General features: G+C 40.2%; 1 protein-coding gene across 4 annotated transcripts in view; it reads left to right on the top strand.

Annotated features, from left to right (window-relative positions):
- The window catches only part of LOC126281978 (mast/stem cell growth factor receptor kita-like), a 309972-nt gene that overhangs the window by 112736 nt on the left and 173577 nt on the right, over positions 1–23659 (top strand). For all 4 annotated transcript variants that reach the window (XM_049981360.1, XM_049981357.1, XM_049981359.1 and 1 more), the window contains exon 6: positions 750–901. In XM_049981360.1, the coding sequence (XP_049837317.1) occupies positions 750–901 (152 nt within the window). The remainder of the gene's footprint in view (positions 1–749; positions 902–23659) is intronic.

The following is a 23659-nucleotide window of genomic DNA, read 5'->3' as shown; positions in this document are numbered from 1 at the left end:
GAAATCAAGAGGATTTATTTCTTTATGTATCCTTTTATCCAGTGACTGAGCAGAATCAAAGGTACTATAAATATGACTGTAAGTATTTTTGAGTTGCTTAAAATCTTTGGCTGCTTTTCTGGTTATAACAGTTTCAAGTCCATGTGAAATGTCCCTTCTCAAAGAATACCATTGTGTTTGTGAACATCACAATTCATTCGCAACTTTTACATCTGAACATTAACTTAGTTTAAAAGAATAGAAGTGTTTTCCAAAGACTGGAAGTGTTCTCCTCATGTAAATACAAAATGAGTGAAGTATTGTACATTAAACATTGCTAAGGCAGGTTTACATAGCTTCTTCATTTTGCTTTAATTGGATTTGTTGAATAAGCTTTCAGTGTCTTTCTTGAAATGGTATTGAGATGTCTTAAGATTTTGTGTTTTATAAGATAATTATATTTTTGTTTCTCTCAGAAAATGTAAGCAGAATGACAGGGGCAATATCAGAGGCAATGAGTCAGTCACACTGCTCCTCACATGTATTGTATTGTAGATAACTGCTCATTTTGTAAAAAAAGATGTAAATACATATTATATAAACCAATAAATAGATAAAGAAATCCTGATCTTCATTTAGATAACTAGGCAGCCCAAGGAATAGTTAAGGTAATAAATGTTATATTTTGATTATCAGTGTACACTTGTGTTTCCTTTGAACTCAAGCATAAACCTTGCATTTTTGTTTACAGTGGTTTTTGTTATTTACAGAGACACTTGGTTCCTTACCTTTGCCTGAAGTGTTTGGTCCAAAACATGCAGTTGTTGGCAGTACTGTAGCAATGTTTTGCAATGTTACAACACTGGCATCAGCTCAGCTTCTACAACTGAAATGGATAGTATTAAATGAGACTTACATTAAGGTAAGCCATTGTCTGGCACTGTAGCATGTAAAGGACAGTGCCATAGACTAATCTTCAGGTGTGTAAAGTGATGTTCAAGTAGGATAAAAACCAGATATCTAAATTTATGGTTTCAGTGAATGATTTAGTTCATCTTCTTTATATAACTCCAAAACAGAGAGAAGAAAGAAAATCTGCACTTGTGTGTAGACAGAAAATGCCTGTTTGACAGCTAACCAATGGCTGTAAGGGATAGTATTTATCTTTTATTTTAGTTACATAGTCCAGTGATCTATTAGAGTGTGTAAGCATGTAAAAGTGTATGCGGAATGAGTAAAAACATGTATTACATTTATGGATGTCATTTACATTACATTACTTTAGATAAATATAATTTCCATCTCATTAGTTTACATACATATCATTTACAACTACACAAAGAGAAAAAGGCCCTAATTATGAGTGATGGAACACAATTAAGAGATCACATAAAAATCATTGTGTTTTATCTAGAAAGAAAGAATAGTATTAGAAGTTCTAGAGCATGAGAAAATGTTAGTTTTACTTTTGAATGGTTAATGAACTTGTAGGAACTTACTGTCACTTGGAAGCATGTGTGGCAGATGTGTTTTGAGCATATCGTCAGTATAAACAGGAGAGAGGATGGAGCCTTGGGGAACACTTGAGTGGATGGAGGATATGGGAATAGGTTTTCGTTAATAGTGACAAAGTGTGAGTAATTAAACAGGAAGTGCATAAGCCTGGAATTGGAAAATGCTATCAAAATGCCATACAATGTCATAGGCTTTCTCCAGGTCGAGGAAGATAAAAATAGGGTTTGGCAGGAGAGGGGTGGGGGCAGAGCGGCTATAAGGATATGAGGTCTTGGTAGGAATGTGGGCAGATATAGCATCTCAAAATGACTGCTGCAGGAAGAATGTGGCATGAGAGATCTCTTACTGCTGCTGGAAGGTGAATGAGAGGTTTTCAATCTGGATATCTAAGCTGCATTCCAGCTAGGAGTAGTCTTGGATAACCCGTGTATGGAGATTGAGATGGTTTGCACTGGGAAGAGATAGGATGCAGGTTGGTTAAGAGAACAGGTAAGTGGTCACTCCCAATTGGATTGAGGACGACTGCAGTGAGGTGTCCAAAGGGATTGGGAGAAGCTGATATGATATCTGGAGTGGTGTTACTATCAGGATGGATGTATTGTGGGGTGGAGAGAATGTCACTTTGGAAGGAGTCTGTAAACTGATGGTGGAAAATGTGAATGTGGATAGGAATTCATAGTGGATGAGGTGGTTAGGTCGGATGTGGGTGATGACACAGGTCAAGGTTAAGGTTTTGAAGAAGAGAGTAAGGATAATGTGTTCAATGGGAATATTCTATAAGGTTTTGAAGTTGTGGCTAAACAGGGATGTTCTTTTGGTAGTCATTTGCAGCTTTGCCTCTGGCCAGTGATGTAGGATATAGGGAGAGATTCAGATGGAGTGATAGGATATGAGGAAAGTCTCATATAAAAGCAAGGTGTGGTTTTTTGTTGTGAGACAGGATATGCATAAAGAGGGGTTTATTTGTTTAGATGGAATGTGTGTTACAGAATATGATTTATAGTGCTGTCCCACCATGACAAAGTATTGGGAGTGGTTTGCATGGGTAAGGAGTAGAGGGGAATTTAGACTAGGGTGTCAAGGCAGGTGAAGACAAAGTGGACCTGTTTGTGTGAGTAGGTGGCTTGGGTATTGAGATGGAAGATGGAGCAGGCAGTAAAGGAGGTTTGTTGAAAGTTGTGTAGACAATGAAATCTATGGACATTTGGCAATATGATCAACACGAATTTTATGATGTCATCAACAGTGGGAGGAGGGTGAAGGGAATAGGCTTATCAGTGGGGCAAACTGGCACAGTGAGTTCAGTTTCTGGCAGGTTGGGGTTGGCTTTCCACTTCACGGAATAGGTGGAGTGGGAGTTGATGCAGGTATTGATGGTAGGAGGGGAAGCAAAGTTAGGGCACTGTTTAAGAAAATGAGAGGTGTTACATTGTGGACAGGTTGGTAGGTTTTTGCCATTGCCTGTGAGGTAATCATTTTAGTGGAAATGTTTTTGGCAGTGGGAAAATGAGAATGAGATTTGGACATTTCAGCCTTGTGGCAGCAGTAGTACACACATCAAGAATATTTTTTCTTCACCTTGGTTCCAAGTGTTCTGGAACCTGTATGGAAAATTGGAATAGAGATCAACATAAACATCATTTACGCCCTTTTTATTGCTCATGAAAACCACACATTGCATGTTGTACCACCATACAGTGATACCTTCTGAGGTGGTGGTCCAGATTGCTGAACATTCTGGCAGCTCTAATAACAAGTAGCACATCCTCTTGCATTGATGCATGCCTGTATTCATCGTTCATCGAGTTCATCAAGGCACTGTAGGTCCAGATTGTCTCACTCCTCAATGGCAATTCAGCATAGATCCCTCAGAGTGGTTGGTGGGTCACCTCGTCCATAAACAACACTTTTCAATCTATACCGGGCATGTTTGATAGGGTTCATGTCTGGAGAACATGCTGGTCACTCAAGTCGAGTGATGTCGTTATTCTAAAGGAAGATATTCACAAGATGTGCAGGAGGGTGTGAATTGTCATCCTTGAAGACGAATGCCTTGCCAATATGCTGCTGATATGGTTGCACTATCAGTCAGAGGATGGTATTCAAGTATCGTACAGCTGTTATGGTGCCTTCCATGACCACCAACGGCGTACCTCAGCCCCACATAATGCCACCCCAAAACAGCAAGGAAACTCCACCTTGCTGCACTCACAAGACAGGGTGTCTAACGCGTTCAGCTTGACCGCGTTGTCTCCAAACACGTGTCCAGCAATTATCTGGTTGAAGGCGTATGCGACACTCATCGGTGAAGAGAAAGTGATGCTAATGCTGAGTGATCCATTCGGCATGTTGTTGGGCACATCTGTCGTGGTTGCAAAGATGGACCTCGACATTGACGTCGGGAGTGAAGTTTTCATCATGCAGCCTATTGCACACATTTTGAGTCATAACACAACATCCTGTGGCTGCACAAAAAGGATTATTCAACATGATGGCACTGCTGTCAGGGTTCCTTCAAGCTGTAATCTATAGGTAGAGGTCATCCACTGCAGTAATAGCTCTTGGGTGGCCTTAGTGAGGCATGTCATCAACAGTTCCTGTCTCTCTGTATCTCCTCCATGTCCGAACAACATCCCTTTGGTTCACTCCGAAATGCCTGGACACTTCCCTCATTGAGAGCTCTTCCTAGCACAAAGTAACAATGTGGACGTGATCAAACTGCAGTATTGACTGTCTAGGCATTGTTGAACTACAGACAACGTGAGCTGTGTACCTACTTCCTTGTGGAATGACTGAAACTGATCAGCTGTTGACCCCCTGTGTCTAATATGCGCTGCTTATGTGTGGTTGTTTACATCTTTGGGTGGGTTTAGTGACATCTCTAAACATTCAAAGGGGGATCATGTCTGTGATACAATAGCCACAGTCAACATCTATCTTCAAGAGTTCTGGGAACTGGGGTGATACAAAACTTTTTTTTGTTGTGTGTATATCAGGGCTCACCCTTTAGTGAGATGCTCTTATGGTGGAGGCAGATCCAGTAAAAACATGAACAAGTTAAGTGAGGCCAAGGTCACATTTATCCAGAGGCCTTTCTGGACTTCTACATTATGTGGTTTTGCAGTTCAGATTCCACTTCCACATCAATAATTTCGTGCATAATCTTTGTGATCACTGTGGTGAGGGTTGAAATGCAGCAATGAGGCTGAGGTTGTTTTGTCCAGGTTGTGTTGGTGGAAGGTGGTATGGAAATGTGGCGGATTTTGGAGCAGAGGTCAATGCGGAATTTGTGCTCCAGGGACTTCAGCTATACTGAGTCTTTCTTTGGGATGTGTTGGACTTGGAAGTTTGGTACGTGTTTTTTGATGCTGAGGGTAAGGGATTTGGGTTTGAGGAATTTTGCATGTGGGTTGGAGAGGATTAAGTCATGAAAGTCAAGGAGGGAAGTGTGGGGGTTGTGTCCATGTATAGAGTTTTATCCATAAAGCATTCAATAGGAATATGAGAATGAGTATAAAATATATTTTCCATAAATAGTTAAATACCAGGGATTGCTTATGCAATGTAGCTAATGAATTAGGAGAGAAGGAAACATAGTAGGTGAATATGGATTGGGGCTAAGAAATGAAAGAGGAAGCCGCCTAGTAGAATTTTGTACAGAGCACAACTTAATCATAGCTAACACTTGGTTTAAGAATCATGAAAGAAGGTTGTATATGTGGAAGAACCCTGAAGATACTAAAAGGTATCAGATAGATTATATAATGGTAAGACAGAGATTTAGGAACCAGGTTTTAAGTTGTAAGACATTTCCAGGGGCAGATGTGGACTCTGACCACAATCTATTGGTTATGACCTGTAGATTAAAACTGAAGAAACTGCAAAAATGTGGGAAATTAAGGAGATGGGACCTGGATAAACTGAAAGAACCAGAGGTTGTACAGAGTTTCAGGGAGAGCATAAGGGAACAATTGACAGGAATAGGGGAAAGAAATACGGTAGAAGAAGAATGGGTAGCTCTGAGGGATGAAGTAGTGAAGGCAGCAGAGGATAAAGTAGGTAAAAGGACGAGGGCTGCTAGAAATCCTTGGGTAACAGAAGAAATATTGAATTTAATTGATGAAAGGAGAAAATATAAAAATGCAGTAAATGAAGCAGGCAAAAAGGAATACAAACGTCTCAAAAATGAGATCGACAGGAAGTGCAAAATGGCTAAACAGGAATGGCTAGAGGACAAATGTAAGGATGTAGAAGCTTATCTCACTAGGGGTAAGATAGATACTGCCTACAGGAAAATTAAAGAGACCTTTGGAGGGAAGAGAACCACGTGTATGAATATCAAGAGCTCAGATGGCAGCCCAGTTCTAAGCAAAGAAGGGAAGGCAGAAAGGTGGAAGGAGTATATAGAAGGTTTATACAAGGGTGATGTACTTGAGGACAATATTATGGAAATGGAAGAGGATGTAGATGAAGACGAAATGGGAGAAACGATACTGCGTGAAGAGTTTGACAGAGCACTGAAAGACCTGAGTCGAAACAAGGCCCCCGGAATAGACAACATTCCATTAGAACTACTGACGGCCTTGGGAGAGCCAGTCATGACAAAACTCTACCAGCTGGTGAGCAAGATGTATGAGACAGGCGAAATACCCTCAGACTTCAAGAAGATTATAATAATTCCAATCCCAAAGAAAGCAGGTGCTGACAGATGTGAAAATTACCGAACTATCAGTTTAATAAGTCACAGCTGCAAAATACTAACACGAATTCTTTACAGACGAATGGAAAAACTGGTAGATGCGGACCTCGGGGAGGATCAGTTTGGATTCCGTCGAAATGTTGGAACATGTGAGGCAATACTGACCTTACGACTTATCTTAGAAGAAAGATTAAGAAAAGGCAAACCTACGTTTCTAGCATTTGTAGACTTAGAGAAAGCTTTTGACAATGTTGACTGGAATACTCTTTTTCAAATTCTAAAGGTGGCAGGGGTAAAATACAGGGAGCGAAAGGCTATTTACAATTTGTACAGAAACCAGATGGCAGTCATAAGAGTCAAGGGGCATGAAAGGGAAGCAGTGGTTGGGAAAGGAGTGAGACAGGGTTGTAGCCTCTCCCCGATGTTATTCAATCTGTATATTGAGCAAGCAGTAAAGGAAACAAAAGAAAAATTTGGAGTAGGTATTAAAATTCATGGAGACGAAGTAAAAACTTTGAGGTTCGCTGATGACATTGTAATTCTGTCAGAGACGGCAAAGGACTTGGAAGAGCAGTTGAACGGAATGGACAGTGTCTTGAAAGGAGGATATAAGATGAACATCAACAAAAGCAAAACGAGGATAATGGAATGTAGTCCAATTAAATCGGGTGATGCTGAGGGAATTAGATTAGGAAATGAGACACTTAAAGTAGTAAAGGAGTTTTGCTATTTAGGAAGTAAAATAACTGATGATGGTCGAAGTAGAGAGGATATAAAATGTAGACTGGCAATGGCAAGGAAAGCGTTTCTGAAGAAGAGAAATTTGTTAACATCGAATATAGATTTAAGTGTCAGGAAGTCATTTCTGAAAATATTTGTTTGGAGTGTAGCCATGTATGGAAGTGAAACATGGACGATAACTAGTTTGGACAAGAAGAGAATAGAAGCTTTCGAAATGTGGTGCTACAGAATAATACTGAAGATAAGGTGGATAGATCACGTAACTAATGAGGAGGTATTCAATAGGATTGGGGAGAAGAGAAGTTTGTGGCACAACTTGACTAGAAGAAGGGATCGATTGGTAGGACATGTTTTGAGGCATCAAGGGATCACAAATTTAGCATTGGAGGGCAGTGTGGAGGGTAAAAATCGTAGAGGGAGACCGAGAGATGAGTACACTAAGCAGATTCAGAAGGATGTAGGTTGCAGTAGGTACTGGGAGATGAAGAAGCTTGCACAGGATAGAGTAGCATGGAGAGCTGCATCAAACCAGTCTCAGGACTGAAGACCACAACAACAACAACAGCTACCAAAGATGAGGCTTCCTGCAAATATTATTCCACAAAACTTCAAAATAGTGAAATAAAATCAACTGTTGTGTTATGCTTCTGTTGCTTGTCATTGCCAAAAGATGGCAGCACTCATGTAAGTGTTCTTAATTCAATTACATTACCACTTTTTGTGTCAGACACAATGGAACCTTAAATTTGCCACTTCTGAATTGTTCTGTGATGCTTGTCAAGTGTCACAATATCTGTTCAATGTCTAAAAATGTCTGTAAAAATACACTAGGAATGCAAAAACTTGTGACATCACAATTTTATTTTCACACACACACACACACACACACACACACACACACACACACGCACGCACGCACATCTCCCAAATTTCTACCTAAAACATGACTGTGAACTTTAAAATTAAGTGCCCCAATGCTATTTTCATGCCTAAATAGCTACAAATAATATGCTAAACAGACAGTTGACATTTCATGTTAGACCTAAATTAGGCAAAACTAATCAGACTTGGCATATAACTTCATAACTCATTTGTTGGCTAAAATACTGTGCTAAGTTGGCAAGCACTCAAACAAATCGTCTGTCTGAATTACTGTCAGTACTGGAAGAATGCAATTAATTCCATTGTTTAAGTTTACACTAGGTGTAAGGCACAGTATAGCCTCAAATTAAATATTTTCACATCTAAATTGTTCTGTGGTGCTTGTCAAGTGTTACAATGGTATCTCCACATTACAAAAAAATGGTTTTGGCATTTCAGTCTGGGGCTATGTTATTAATGGTTCATGGAATGAACTGTAATTATCTGAGTTTTTACAAGTACTTCAGTAATTTGTCCCTTTAGGAATCACCATTTTAGGGAGATGAAGATAATGCATGAATATAGTTGATGTTATTAATAGGCTAATATTGCTTTTTATACACATTTGAACTAGGGCTACTGTGGATTAAGTACAAAAAAACTTTCAAAGAATAAAGCAATGTTTACCAATTAGAACCATGGTGCTGAGGATCACTACACTGTTTACAGACTGTATTTCCTATTAACATCTACTAAATAGTACAAAAAAATCTAATAAAATATTTATTTTAAAAACACACAACATAGTCAAATACAAACAAACTACTGGAATACTATTTTAGAAAGGAATGAAGGAAGAGTTTTTATGAGATCATTTTTGCAATATAGCACTACATATTTTTGTAATACATGAGAAAACTTCATAATATGAAATTTTTGCATTCAATATAGCCGAAGACAATGGTGAACCTGACACAGATGAGAGATTGATAGAGGAAAATATAATTTTTGCATCAAAATAAAATTATTTATCATAATTGATTACAGTTTAGAGTGATACACACATGAACATTGCCCATTGCTGTATTACAAAAGTATGATTACAGAGCATATTGACACTATTTAAATAAATTAAAAGTTACTCAATGGCCCTAGTTCAATTTTTGTAACCCACATTGAATTCTTCAAAATACAAAAACATGATTATACAATATTGCAAAACACCTATGCCCACCACTGCTAATGTAAGTTACGACTTCCACTGGAAGAGAATTAGCAAAGTATACCATGTTATACCTACAGCATTGTCACTGACAACTTCTTATGCTCACAAAAAGCAGTTTCAGCTAGTTCACCATTCATATGTACATTTACCCAGGATTGGGATGCATTTTGCATACTGTTATGTTCAGTATGCCTACTACCAGCAAACACTTTTAGTTTATATATCTAATGGTGATAGTCTGTACCAGTAACATAAACTCCAAGGAAGCTGTAGCTGCTGAAACATACAGGGAACACTTTCAATTATTTATTGCACAAGAACCAAACTTTGTACAGATATCATACATATGTCATTTTGTAGAGAAGCCCTGAAAGATTTATTTTTCATGTATACCATCACAGCATATTTTGATAATTTGCTGATAGTCAGCACTAGTCGCAAACATGGTGCGTTAAGGTGTGGAGTGACCTTTCTGTCTGTTGGAGTTCAACAAAAGCAGGTGTCCTACAGCTGTTCAGCGGATGTTTAGAACCAAGTACAGTAAGAAGCCACCAACAACGATGGCCATTTACCACTGGTACAACAAATTTGTTATGACAGGTTGCTTGTGAGTGGCAAAGAGAAGTGGATGTCCCAGTGTGAGTGAAGTGAATGTGGAATGCATAAGAGGGGCATTCATAAGAAGTCCAAAGAGATCGGTGTGTCACGCATCCCATGAACTCGGAATGGCTTCAATGACAGTGTGGAAAGTCCTGCGACGGAAGCTATGTATGAAACCATTCAAATTCGAGCTAGTGCAGAAGCTCAATGATGATGACAAAGACAAGTGTTTTGAGTTTTGTTCGCAGTTGCAACAATTGAATGAGAATGAGGATGGCACTGTTGATTGCCTAATTTTCGGCGACGAAGCCACTTTTCACACTAATGGGAAAGTGACCAGGCATAGTTATCAAATCTGGGGTACAAAGCATCTGCACAAATGCATTGAATTTGAGCATGATTCCTCTAAGGTAAATTTTTTGTGCCTTGTCACATTGAAAACTGTATGGGCCATCCTTTTTTGCTGAGAGCACTGTCACTGGATATTCCTACTTCGAGATGTTGCAGCAATGGCTGATGCCTCAAATGAAATCGGACTCTCTGTTCATCTTTCAGCAGTATGGGGCTCCACACCATTTTCATCATGAATTCCATGGGTACCTGAACACAGAGCTGCTGCATCAGTGGATCAGCTGTGCTACAGAAGGGGACAGCTGCTTTATGAGATGGCTTCCCCAATCACCAGATCTCACTCCGTGTGACTTTTTTCTGTGGGGACACATTAAAGATCCGGTGTATGTACCACCTCTACCACGTGATGTAGCACAGCTATGGGAGAGAATACAGGAAGCAACAGCCATAGTTGACAATGCCATGCTGGGATGGGTATGGCAAGAATTTGATTACTGTATTGACATCCGCCAGATCACTCACGGTTTGCCCGCATCTTGTGGTCATGCGGTAGCGTTCTCGCTTCCCGCGCCCAGGTTCCCGGGTTCGATTCCCGGCACGGTCAGGAATTTTCTCTGCCTCGTCATGGCTAGGTGTTGTGTGTTGTCCTTAAGTTAGTTAGGTTTAAGTAGTTCTAAGTTCTAGGGGACTGATGACCATAGATGTTAAGTCCCATAGTGCTCAGAGCCATTTGAACCATTTGAACTCATGGTCCGCAGATCAAATGTTTGTAAAAAAAAACTTTCAGAGTTTCTCTTTGAAATGCAATATAAATGACATCTTTACAATGTTTAGTTCTTGTGCAATAAATAATTTAAAGTGTTACTGGGCTTTATGTACACCCTGTATTTCCCCCATTATCATCATCTTAGTTCAGTCAGCAACATAGCAAGGACCTGGCTCAATTGAGTAAGTACATCATTATTTACATAAGCACTTCTCTAAGTAAAACATAGCAAACAGCATACTGGACAATAGTAGCTCACATTCAAATAGGTAAGAAATGAGGGATGATAGCTATGTTTCCAACCACCCTCTTTCAGAGTCACCAGACATTACAGTAACTCCAAGGTGAGGTATTTATTTTATCTTGAAATACAAAATGTTTGTCATCTGCTGATAATTCTAACTTACACTATATTCTGAGAAGGAAACTACTACTTACCATATAGTGGAGATCCTGAGTCACAGATAGGGACAACAAAAAGACTCTCACAGTTATAGCTTTCAGCCAGTAAGACATACATCAACAAATGACACACACACACACACACACACACACACACACACACACATGCAAATACAACTCACACACATCAGTGCAGGCTCAGGCAGCTGAAGCCACACTGCGAGCAGCAGCACCAGTGCATTATGGGAGTGGTGACAGGGAGGGGGTAAGGTGGAGGCTGGAGCAGGGAGGGCGAGGGATAGTATGGTGGGGGTGGTGGACAGTGAAGTGCTGCATGTTAGACTGAGGGCAGAGGAGAGTTGGGGGTGAAGTGGGGTGAGGGGGGAGACGTAGCGGAAAAGAAAAGAAATAAAGAGATTGGATATGATGGTGGAATGACAGCTGTGTAGTGGTGAAACGGGAACAGGGAAGGGACTGGATGGGTGAGGACAGTGTCTAACAAAGGTTGAGGCCAACAGGGTTACGGGAACGTTGGATGTATTGCAGGGAAAGTTCCCACCTGCGCAATTCAGAAAAGCTGGTGTTTGTGGGAAGGATCCATATGGCACAGGCTGTGAAGCAGTCATTGAAATGAAGGATATATTTTCCAGCATGTTCAGCAACAGAGTGGTAAACTTGTTTCTTGGCCACAGTTTGTCAGTGGACATTCATGGGAATTGACAGCTTGTTAGTTGTCATGCCTACAGTGGTTGTAGCTTAGTTTGTTGATCACATGACTGGTTTCACAGGTAGCCCTGCCTTTGATGGGATAGGTGATGTTAATGACCAGACTGGAGTAGGTGGTGGTGGGTGGATGTATGGGACAGGTCTTGCATGTAGGTCTATTACAGGGGTATGAGGGGGTATGTATGGGATTGGGAGCAGGGGTTGTGTAGAGTGGACGAGTTTATTGTGTAGGTTTGGTGTACAGTGGAATACAATTGTGGGAGGGGTGGGAAGGATAGTGGGCAGGACAGTTATCATTTCAGGGCATGATGAGAGGTGATCAAAACCCTGGCAGAGAATGTAATTCAGTTGTTCCACTCCTGGACGGTGCTGAGTTACGAGGGCAATGCCCCACTGTCGCCAGACGGTGGGACTTTGGTAGGTGGTAGGAGACTGGAAAGATAAGGCACAGGAGATTTGTTTTTGTACTAGGTCGGAAGGGTAATTACGGTCAGTGAAGGCTTCAGTGAGATCCTCGATATATTTTGAGAGGAACTGCTCATCACTGCAGATTACCATGGGTGGCTAGGCTGTATGGAAGGGCCTTCTTGGTATAGATCAGTAGGCAGCTGTCAAAGTGTAGGTATTGCTGGTGGTTAGTAGGTTTGATATGGACAGAGGTACTGATGTAACCATCTTAGAGGTGGCAGTCAACATCTAGGAAGGTTGCTTGTGGGTTTGAGTAGGCCCAGGTGAAGAAAATGGGGGAGAAGTTGTTGAGGTTCTGGAGGAATGTGGATAGGGTGTCGTTACCTTCGACCCAGATAGCAAAGATATAATTGGTGAATCTGAACTGGGAGAGGAGTTTAGGATTCTGGGTTTTTACGAAGAATTCCTGTAGGTGGCCCATGAATATGTTGGCATAGGATGGTGACATGCAGGTGCCCATAGCTGTACCCCATAATTGTTTGTAGGTAATGACTTCAAAGGAGGGGTAATTGTGGGTAAGGATATAGTTGGTCATGGTGACTAGGAAGAAGGTTCTTGGTTTGGAATCCATTGGGCATTGGGAAAGTTAGTGTTCAGTAGTGGTAAGGCCATGGGCATAAGGGATGTTAGTGAACAGGGAGATGGCATCCATATTGACGAGTAGGGCACCGTGTGGTGACAGGACAGGAACTGTGGAGAGTAGGTGGATAAAATGGTTGGTATCTTTTATATAGGAGGGTAGGTGTTGAAGGTGTTGGTCTACTAGTGCAGAGATTCTCTCAGTGGGGGCACAGTAAACAGCTGCTATGGAGTGTCCTGGCTGATTAGGTTTATGGACTTTCAGAAGCATGTAGAAGGTAGGTGTGCAGGGAGTGGTAGGGGTGAGCAGAGAGATGGACTCCAGTGAGAGGTTCTGGGTTGGCCCTACAGATTTGAGTGGTGACTGGAGATCCTGCTGGATCACTGGGATGGGGTCACTGGCAAGGTTTGTAGGTGGAACTATCTGACAGTTGGCGGAGTCATTCTGCCAGGTAATCCTTGCTGTTCAAAACAACGGTGGTGGAACCTTTGTCCACAGGTAGGATTAATAGCTAAGGATCAGTTTTTAGATGGTGGACTGTGGTTCTTTCTGTGGATGTAAGGTTACACAACCCCTGTTCCTAATTCCTCACCTCATGGCTCGTACCCCTGTAATAGACCTACATTTCAAGACCTGTCTCATACATCCTCCACCACCACCTACTCCAGTCCGGTCATTAACATCACCTATCCCATCAAAGGCAGGGCTACCTGTGAAACCAGTCATGTGTTCTGCAAGCTAAGCTACAACCACTGTGCTGTATTCTATGTAGGCATGACAACCAACAAACTGTCTGTCCCCATGAAAGGCCACTGACAAACTGTGGCCAAGAAACAAGTTGACCACCCTGTTGTTCAAATGTTCAAATGTGTGTGAGTTCTTAAGGGACCAAACTGCAGAGGTCATCGGTAACTAGGGTTACACGCTACACTTAAACTAGCCTATGCTAAGAACAAAACACACACCCGCACCTGAGGGAGGACTCGAACCCCCAGCGGGAGGAGCCGCACAGTCAGTGACATAGCACCTCTAACCGCGTGGCCTCAGGTGATGTTATGGCTGCCATTACACTCTACATGCATCTCACTTGACTCAGTGACATATGACTCTCTTGGAGACTGAACTTACACAGATGTCAGCAAGTATAATCATGATGTCCACTAAGTAAGTTGAGACTTGTTCCAGAAAGTTGCTAATTATCCCCATAAGCAAAAGTGAATTGTCAGCCAGTTGAGATTTATCAATGTCAACAAATCGGGATTCGTCCCAGCAACCAAAACGGGATGACAGTGACTGGGGGTTTCAGCTTCTAGGGGTGTTGGCTACTAGGAGTGTCATCTTCTGAGATGTCACCTAATGGGGGTGTCAGCTGCTATGGATGTCAGCTACACTCTTGAAACTGTAACAAGTTCCCCCAAAACTGTAACAAGTTGGCCCAAACCTGTGGGAACTTGCTCTGAAACAATAACCAGTTACCTCAAACCCTTATCAATGTGCACTAAACTATAAACAGTTGCCATTACACACCCTTCCAATCCCCCCTCCCCCACCTCTAGATACTATCAGATTGGCAATGATACTTTTTCATGGTAACTCATTAGAGTTTTAGCGCAACTTGTTATGCTTCTGAGGCATAGCTGATACACCCAGTAACTAACACTGCCAGTAGCTGACACTCCTAATATCTGATATCCTAAAAGCTACCACCCTAACAACTGTCATCCACAGTGGCTAACACCTAAAGTAGCTGACACTTAGTTTTGCTTGCTGGAACAAAATTTGACTTGTTCACTTTGATGAGTCTCAATTTTCTGACTGTTTGCATTTACTTGTTAGAACAATTTGCAGCTTAATCTGAACAAGTCTCAACTTGCTTAGTCAGTGTTATGATTAGACTTTCTGCTGGCTGTGCATTTGTATTGGTGCAATCTCCTAGCAAGCCGTATTTCACTGAGTCAAGATAAATACGTGAGAAAAGGATTGACAGTTACCATTGTCAACTGACCATCCTTGACCCACTGAACTATATGTGTGGTTACAGTGGAAAATAGTTACAATGAAAAATGGTAACAGTGAAAAACATTTGCAGTGGAGAATGGATGTACTGGAAAAATTTTATACTGTAAAATTATGTAACATGGGGGAAATTGTTATATGAGGGACATTTCATAAATAATGCACAGGTTGGTATTACTGTTAATTGTTTGATGCAACAGCAATGAAAATTACATCAGATGTAGTTGGCAGCTTGAGGAAGAAGTACCTGTTTTTGTTTTTCAGTGAGTACTCTAACATATATTTGCTAAGAAGAAAAAATGGACCCTGCAGTGGTCTTATGTACTATGATTGTTTAAGACTGGAGGTCATGCACACAAAGGAAAAACCTGACAGAAAACCATGGTACGTTAAGTGAAGTTTTTGGTGAGTTTACAATGGACTGTAGTAAAGTTTGACATTGGATTAATCATTTTTGTGGTGGTTGTATGACCATAGACAGCAATCCAAGACTCAGAAGGCCAAAAATGTCTACTGATGAATGAAGTGTGAAACTTGTAGCAGATGCTCTTGAAGAAGATCACAGTGTGGCCCTCCAGCCCAGGCATGAGTCTGCCAGACTACAGCTTGTTCCAGAATTTGAAAAACCCTTTGTGTGGATGTTATCTTTCTTTTGGGAGAGCTTTCTACCAACATTACCTGAGCAATTTGACAGGTGAACACAAGTGGTGTCGTGGATGGAATAATAGAGCTTCTGAGATGTTGTGATTCAGTCATATTAGAAGCAAGGAGACTGCACTGAATGACTGTAAAGAGATATTGAAAAAAAATTTAATGTGTAAGTCAAAAATAATTAATGTGCATTATTTACAAAATCTCACTCATAGTTTTGCTGTACATGGAGAGCAACATCTTGCAGTTTCACTGCAACATGAGCAATTCAGAATGAATTTTCACTCTGTGCTGATTTGAAAGTTCCTGGCAGTCTCAAACTGGTGCTGGAATGGGACTTGAACCTTTGACATTTGTCTTTTGTGGGCAAGTGCTCTATTGAGCTATCCAATAATGACTCTCAACCTGCCTTCACAGCTTTACTTCCACCAGTATCTTATCTCCTACCTTCCAAACTTTACATAAGTTCTTCTGCTTACCTTTTGGAGTAGCACTCCTAACTGAAAGGAAACTGTGGAGACACAGGGCCATTAAAGTTTCTGCTTGGGGTGCCAAGCTGACAGGGGTGCCAGGTGCACTCAAGTACAAAATTTGTATACAAGGCACATCATAATTAGTTGGGAAGCAGAAATGGTTGTAAAATAATAGAAGCAGAAAGAATACTGGTAAACATGAGTCTGCAAACAAACTGTTTGTGAGATAACTGTGAATATATGGACACAAGCTGCAAGTGACTTCAGTGTCAAATATTATCCCAGCTAGATAAAATATGTTTGAAAATAAAACTTGCCAATGAAGTCTCTATCTCTTTAGTTTCACTAGTGGCCTCCCTTAACAAGTAATACAATACTATTTCAGTGCATAACTTGTTAAAATTTACTGTGCAGCCATACCAGTCAAAGCAGGTGTTTTGCATTGAGTTATGGATTCTTTCAAACATCCTGAGATTATATCATAAAGATCATATGACTCACAGCACCAGTTCTTCAGCCATATCAAGTGCTGCACACTTCATTTCACCCCAGACAGAAAAATCCAGAGGGTTGCCAGGTGGCCTTGGAGCCCAAGGTACAAGCCATGCTCTGTTTGCTCTTATGGTCTGTCATAGTAAAAGATTCAGCATTCTCTACATTATTCATATTTTCCATACATGGAATGATGGAAAATTAAAGGTGCATGCCTGTCTCTTGAAATTGTGTTAAGCAATTGTGTTGAATGTGACATCTGTGGAAAGATACTAACTGATCAAGATTTGATTTTAGTGACCATTCCTCCACAAATCTCATTGTTTTATATTGTAAAAAGAAGTTATATTGATATTTTTCCCAATACTTCTGTCAGCTTGCAAATCCTTCAAAAACTCAAGTTGATAAAGACATACCTTGTGTCAATACTTTTGCAAGAATGTCTGCAGACTTTCAACTTCAGCCATTGAAAGCAGTATACTGAAAATGGATTAAATTTTTATTTCTTAAGCTTTTGCTAGTTTAAAGCCTGGAAAAGTTTCATTGTGATGTTTTTATCCAAGGAACAAATTGTCAATACATATATTAAACAACTATAGTAGCTATGTATGGCTTTGTTATAGAATATATCTCTTTCATATCACACTAAAATTTGTTTCCATTTCCAGTCACATACATAAAAATTTTGACCACTTTTATCAATTTTCAATTAATTTTATGGCAAATTGTCTGAAATTTAAGTACTCACTGGTGTGTCTTCTTCCCCTGTAACATGGGACTTTCACAGTCAGAGAGGTTGTAATGAAAAATTTAATAATTTGTAAATTACATAAATTAAAAGCTCTGTCAACAAACTATAAAATTTATATACGGATTACATTAAATAAAAATGGATTAGTTTTTCTTTTTATATTTGGCACTGGTATAAGATTCTGAAATTTATGTCTGTTACATAGAACTGCCTATGTTGTACTTATTGTTAAAATTGTCTCCATAATCACTAGATTTAGATTTATTTTGAAGCCCAAAAGTTCAAGGAAAAAGAAATAATATGTAAAGTTAGGAGGAGGTTGGGGTGCACATCAATTGATATGTTGCTTGTGTGGAAAAATGTTCTTGAACTGGCACTGCTTGAAAGGTAGGAGACAATGTATTGGCAGAAGTAAAGCCATGAGGGTAGGCCATGAAAAGTGCCTGGAAAACTGGGTTGGTAAACAATTGCCATCAGAAGGCAAAGGTCCCATGTTGGAGTCCCAATCTGGCTCACAATTTCAGTCTCCTGGGATGTTCTGAATCAGCATACACTCTGCTGCAGAATGACAATTCATTCTGGAAACAACCCCCAAGGCTGTGACAAAGATATATCTCCATAATATCCTTTTTTCCAAAAGTTCTAGCCCATAAAGATATACAGGAGAGCTTATGTGATGTTTGCGAGGCGGGAGATTAGGTGCTAGAGGAGGTAAAGCTGTGAGGGCATGTAGTGAGTCGTGATTGGACAGTTTAGTTGGTAGAGCACATTCCCATGAAATATGAAGTTCCCCTCTTCCAAAGCACGGCAAAGTGGAGTTCATCCTGCTGCTGCTATTCTACTCCTCTTAAGTAACTAATTTTTTTCTTCAGATCTGTTATCTGAATCTATTTACACATACAACTGTGTAGGTGTTGTGTCCCTAAAAACGCCAAACAAATGTTCACACTATGTTTCAACTAAGTTTATGTATGTTTCAACTCACAGTCTGTATGTATTTAGTTTACATTGAAACCACAGTGATTAAGAGCAATTGGTAAACGAAGTTGTTAAATCATTGTGTTATATGAAAATTAATGTGAGTTAATCAATAATTTTGAGATGTTTGACACTACTCATTACAAAATGTTGATATTATGCTTTCTGGTTATCTGTTTCACTTTTCTGAAAACAATTAACTTAAGTAATTTTCACAACTGAAGTTCGAACACACCCAAAATTGTGTTTGCCATTTGAGCCAGTTGCTTGTTAGATTCCAGGATTTGACATTATTTTTCTTTTTGCCGCAATTTTTTATTCAGTTAAGTCTCTAATTAAGAGTTTGAACAAATTACCCAAATTTCAAACTCAGCAGTATTACATGTCAGTTGGTAATCTACCATGGAGTAATACAGTGTGCTAATCAAGTAGTACTGTGAACTTTTACACTTTTCCAACCATCTATCATTCTGTTAAAGCAAATCATTATTGGAATCTTTAGATCACCAACACTGGTTAATATGCAGCCTTCAGTTGTATAAAGTAGTATGTATCTGCTGAGATCATAACCATTTGGTATTCCAGGCTATGAATACTTCTTCCTCCCCCTCCCCGTCAAAAATAGTCGGTCAGAGGAACTCAGTCAATGTGTTAACATTATGCACTAACTCAGATTATCTTTTATTATCTTCTTTGATTCAGTGAATGAGTAATTACCATTCCAGTGGTATTTTGATGTCAACAACATGGACATCTGTTTCTCTCTATTAACAATCAGAAACTTTATTGTGTTCAGTGACTATGAAATCAGAAACAAGCTTTGTGGTATTCATCTGCTGGATTGCAAATGTGTAAGTTACTGCAAACATTTTACCACAACTATCATGTTAATTGGTTATTGAAAACATTATTCCTGTAATTAACATATTAAGTGAAATCTGAGACTGGTCATTGTGTTGTTATAAATTATAGTATAATGTTATAAATTATAGTAAACTTGAAAAGGAGGAACATTATGTCAATAATGTGTTGAATACATTATTTGATGGTTAGTCATAATACAAAGGACATCTGGAGATGACCTACTGGTGAAAATACAAATCACAGATAAAATACATTTCAACTTGAGTCCTGGTTTGGCACACAGTTTCAATCTTGCAGCAAGTTTCAAATCAGTACACACACTGCTGCAGAGTGAAAATTCATTCTGGAAATAATCCTCCAGGCTGTGGCTAAGACATGTCTCCCTCCAGGAATACTGGTCTGGCAAGGTGTGCAGGAGAACTCCTGTAACACTTTGGAGCTAGGAGACAAGGTACTGTTATAAATAAAGCTGTGAGAGTGGGCCATGAGTTGTGCTTCAATGGTTCATTCGTAAAACCACTTGCCAGTGAAAAGCAGAGAATCCACGTTCGACTACCAGTCCTGCATGTAGTTTTAATTGCTCAGGATGTTTCAAATGTGCATAGTCCACTGCAGAAAGAAAATTAATTCTGGAAACAATACCGCAGGTTATGGCTAAGCCATGTCTCCAAAAACATTATTTCTCCAAGGAGTGCTAGTCCCATAAGGCATGCAAGAGAATGTTTGGAAAGTAGGTGAGGCACTGATAGAAGTAAGCTGTGAGTGCAAGTAGTGAATCATGCTTGGATACCTGTCAGTAAATCAGTTGCCTACGAAAGGCATAGGTCCCATATTCGAGTCCCAGACCAGCAGACATTTTTAATGCACCAGTAAATTTCAAATGGGGATAACTTTTTTGCTGTAGCTTTGAGGACAACTTGTTACAGTATTGCTTTAACTTGAGGCAATATGTTACTGTTTTGCTGTAACACGGAGGACAAACCTGGCAGCTGATACCTGCTGCACTTGGAAACCGTCAACTACTGGTGTTGCAATACAGTTTTCAGATCCAGTAGCTGACTGCCATTGTTACGTTATGGCACATGCACTATTAAGTCATGCCACATAAACTGTCAGCTTTTCATTCCATAATGCCATATAGAATAATGTTTCAGGATAACTCATCTTTAAGAAAGAAAATCTTCATAGCTCAAAAACATGCTGTAAGAATAATACATGGTGCTCAGGCATGATCATCTTGTAGACAGCTGTTTAAGGAGTTGGGTGTCTACCTGCTTCACATTATATTTACCCCCTCATGAAGTTTGTCACAAATAATCCACTGCAGTTCAAAAGGAAGAATGATGTACGTAATTACAATACCAAAAGGAAAAGTGACATTCATTTCTCCATATTAAGACTGTATTTAACGCAAAAAGTGGTGCACAATGCTGGAACTAAAATCTTTGATCACTTACCTGGGGATATAAAATGTCTGAGAGGCTGAAGTAAAATGTGAAAATAACGTGGAAAAGTTTCTCCTTGACAACTGCTGCTATTCTGTAGAAGAATTTCTATTATAGTATAGTTCAAAAGGTGATGGGTAGGAATTACTAACTCATGTCTGTATGTTTAAAAAAATTATAAAGTTTCAGCATGTAGCCATATTAACAAATTAATTTGCAGTATGAATGTAAACTGACTTGTTCCATATCATTGCAATTTGCCACGCAAAATGACCGACAGAACATGAAAAAATACAAACCATTTAACTTTAATCAAACAGTGAAAAATCCAGGATGGACTGTAACAATATTGTGAAAAGGAAAGTTGCTACTCACCATATAGCAGAGATGCTGAGTCGCAGATAGGCACAACAAAAAGACTCTCACAAATAACTATGGCAGTGTTGTTTCAGTTGCCTGAGACTGCAGTTGTGAGTGTGAGTTGTGTGTGTGTGTGTGTGTGTGTGTGTGTGTGTGTGTGTGTGTGTGTGTGTGTGCTGTTGTACATTGTTGATGAATGCCTTAATGGACGAAAGCTTTATCTGTGACAGTCTTTTTCATATTATTATCACAAACTAACTTACTTTTGGTTTTGGAATACTATTTTAGTTCTGAATTATTATTTGCTTGTATCGACTATCACTGACTTGCATGTTTAGCATCGTAGTTTCCACACAAGTTGGTATAATCAGCTAAAGATAACAATTATTTTGAACTAAAAGATAAAATTAGTACCTCAGCATCGAGTCATTATAATGTTTGGGTGACTTTGAAAGTATAGCAACCCTCATTTCCCATCTATATGAATACATGTTACTACTGTTCAGTACACTACATCACTGAAGACTACCTAGAGAAATAAAGTGCTTAACGGAATGATGATGAACCTTTTCCACTGAGCCATATCCTTGCTAAGTTGCCAATTGAACCAAGACTGGATAAGATGATAATGCTGGTACTGAAAATCACTATTTGATGTATCAACAAAACTCATTTGCTGATGGTCAGCATTATGATAATATTACTATGCTAGAGACATTCCCAGTATATAAAGGTCTATAGATGAATGGTGAATTGGCTGCAACTGCTTTTAGTTGGAATAAGATGTTGTTGGTGCCAATGTTGTGGGAGTAAAATTGTTCCTTTTATTGATAATCTTATGAAAATGACAGATTGCTACTCATCATACAGCAGAGATGTTGAGTCACAAAAAGGCACAACAAATAGACTACTAAACACATAAGCTTTTGGCCAGAAGGCCTCCCAAAATAGACAACATACACAACATTGGTACAGCTCACACAAACATGACCAGTGGCTGTGGCTCTCAAGGCCAGACTGTGAGCAACTGCAGACTATGGCAGAAGCAATCTGGGTGGTGGGGCTAGTCGAGGTGGGGACAGGGAAGGAGAGGTAGATACAGGTGGGGTTCAGGAAAGTCCTGTTAGAGGGAACATGCAGGCATGAAGTGGAAAGACTGCAGGGCAACTGGGTGAAGTTGGGAAGTCAGATGGCAGGGGGCAGGAAAGGAGGGAAGTAAGAAGACTGCGGATACACTTGTGGAATAGAAAACTGTGGAATGGGAACAGGGAAGAGAATAGGTGGATGAAGGACCATGACTGATGAAGGCCAAGGCCAGCAGGGTTATGGGAACATGGGATCTATCACAGGGCGAATTCCCATCTGTGCAGTTCAGAAAAGCTGTTCTTGGTAGGAAGGATCCAGATTGCACAGTCAGTGAAGTGGCCATTAAAATGAAGAATGTTGTGCTAGACAGCGTACTTAGCAACAGGGTCATCCAGCTGTTTATTGACCACAGTTTGTTGGTGGCCATTCATGTGGACAGACAGCTTGTTGTATGTCATGCTCATGTAGAACAAAGCACAATGATTGCAGCTTAGCTAGTAGATCACAGGACTGGTTTTATTACACTGCTTTTAATGGGATGGGTGATGCTTGCAGCTGGACTGGGTAGGTGGTGGTGGGAGGATGTATGGGACAGGTCTTGCATCTAGGTCTATTACAGCGATATGAGCCATGAGGCAAGGGTTTGAGAGGCCATGAGGCAAGGGTTTGAGAGCAGGGGTTGTATAGGGACGGACAAGGGTATTGTGTAGGTTTGGTGGGTGGCAGAATACCATTAAAGAGGAGGGATGGAGAGGATAGTGGGCAGACATTCCTCATTTCAGGGGACTAGAAGAGGTAGTTAATCCCTGGGGGAGAATGTGTTTCAGTTGCTCCAGTCGTGGGAAGTACTGAATCACTAGGGGAATGCTCCTCTGTGGCCAGAGAGTGGATTTTAGATGGGGTATGGGAGACTGGAGAGATAAGGCACAGCAGATCTGTTTCTGTAAATGTTAGGAGAATAATTATGGTCTGTGAGGCCTCAGTGAGATCCTTGGTATATTTTGAGATGTGATGAGCTGGCTGTATGGAAGGGACTTCTTGGTATGGAGTGGTTGGCAGTTGTCAAAGTGGAGGTATTGTTGGTGTTTAGTAGGTATGAGAAGGATGGAGGTACTGATGTGGCCATCTTTAAGGTATAGGTTAACATCAAGGAAGGTGTCTGGTTGGGTTTAGGAGGACCATATGAAGCGAATGGGAGAGAAGGTGTTGAGGTTCTGGAGGAATGTGGATAGGGTGTCCTCTCCTCAATCCAAACCACGAAGATGTCATCAATGAGTCTGAGCCAGATGAGATGTTTGGGGCCTAGGTAGTTAGGAAGGATTCCTCTAGATGCATTATTTCAGTAATTCTTATTGACAATTGTACTTTAAGCTGGAAGTTGGTTCAACAATAGTACCCGTCTGTTTTTGTAATGCTTTAGAACAGCAATATTAACAGCATACTTTGTGGAGCCATGGGGCTGTGCAAGGCCTCTGTGAGGGTTCCACCAAAATACTATCAACCAAAAGAACAAAACACATACTAAGAAACAACTCTTCTACATCTACATCTACACTCTGCAAACTACTGTGAGGTTCATGGCAGAGTGTACGTCCCATTGTACCAGTTATTATTCTTCCTGTTCCATTCA

The sequence above is a fragment of the Schistocerca gregaria genome, chromosome 7, assembly GCF_023897955.1.
Source record: "Schistocerca gregaria isolate iqSchGreg1 chromosome 7, iqSchGreg1.2, whole genome shotgun sequence".
Lineage (NCBI taxonomy): Eukaryota > Metazoa > Arthropoda > Insecta > Orthoptera > Acrididae > Schistocerca > Schistocerca gregaria.
Note: the sequence above shows the minus strand (reverse complement) of the source record. Positions and strands in the feature narration are given on the sequence as shown.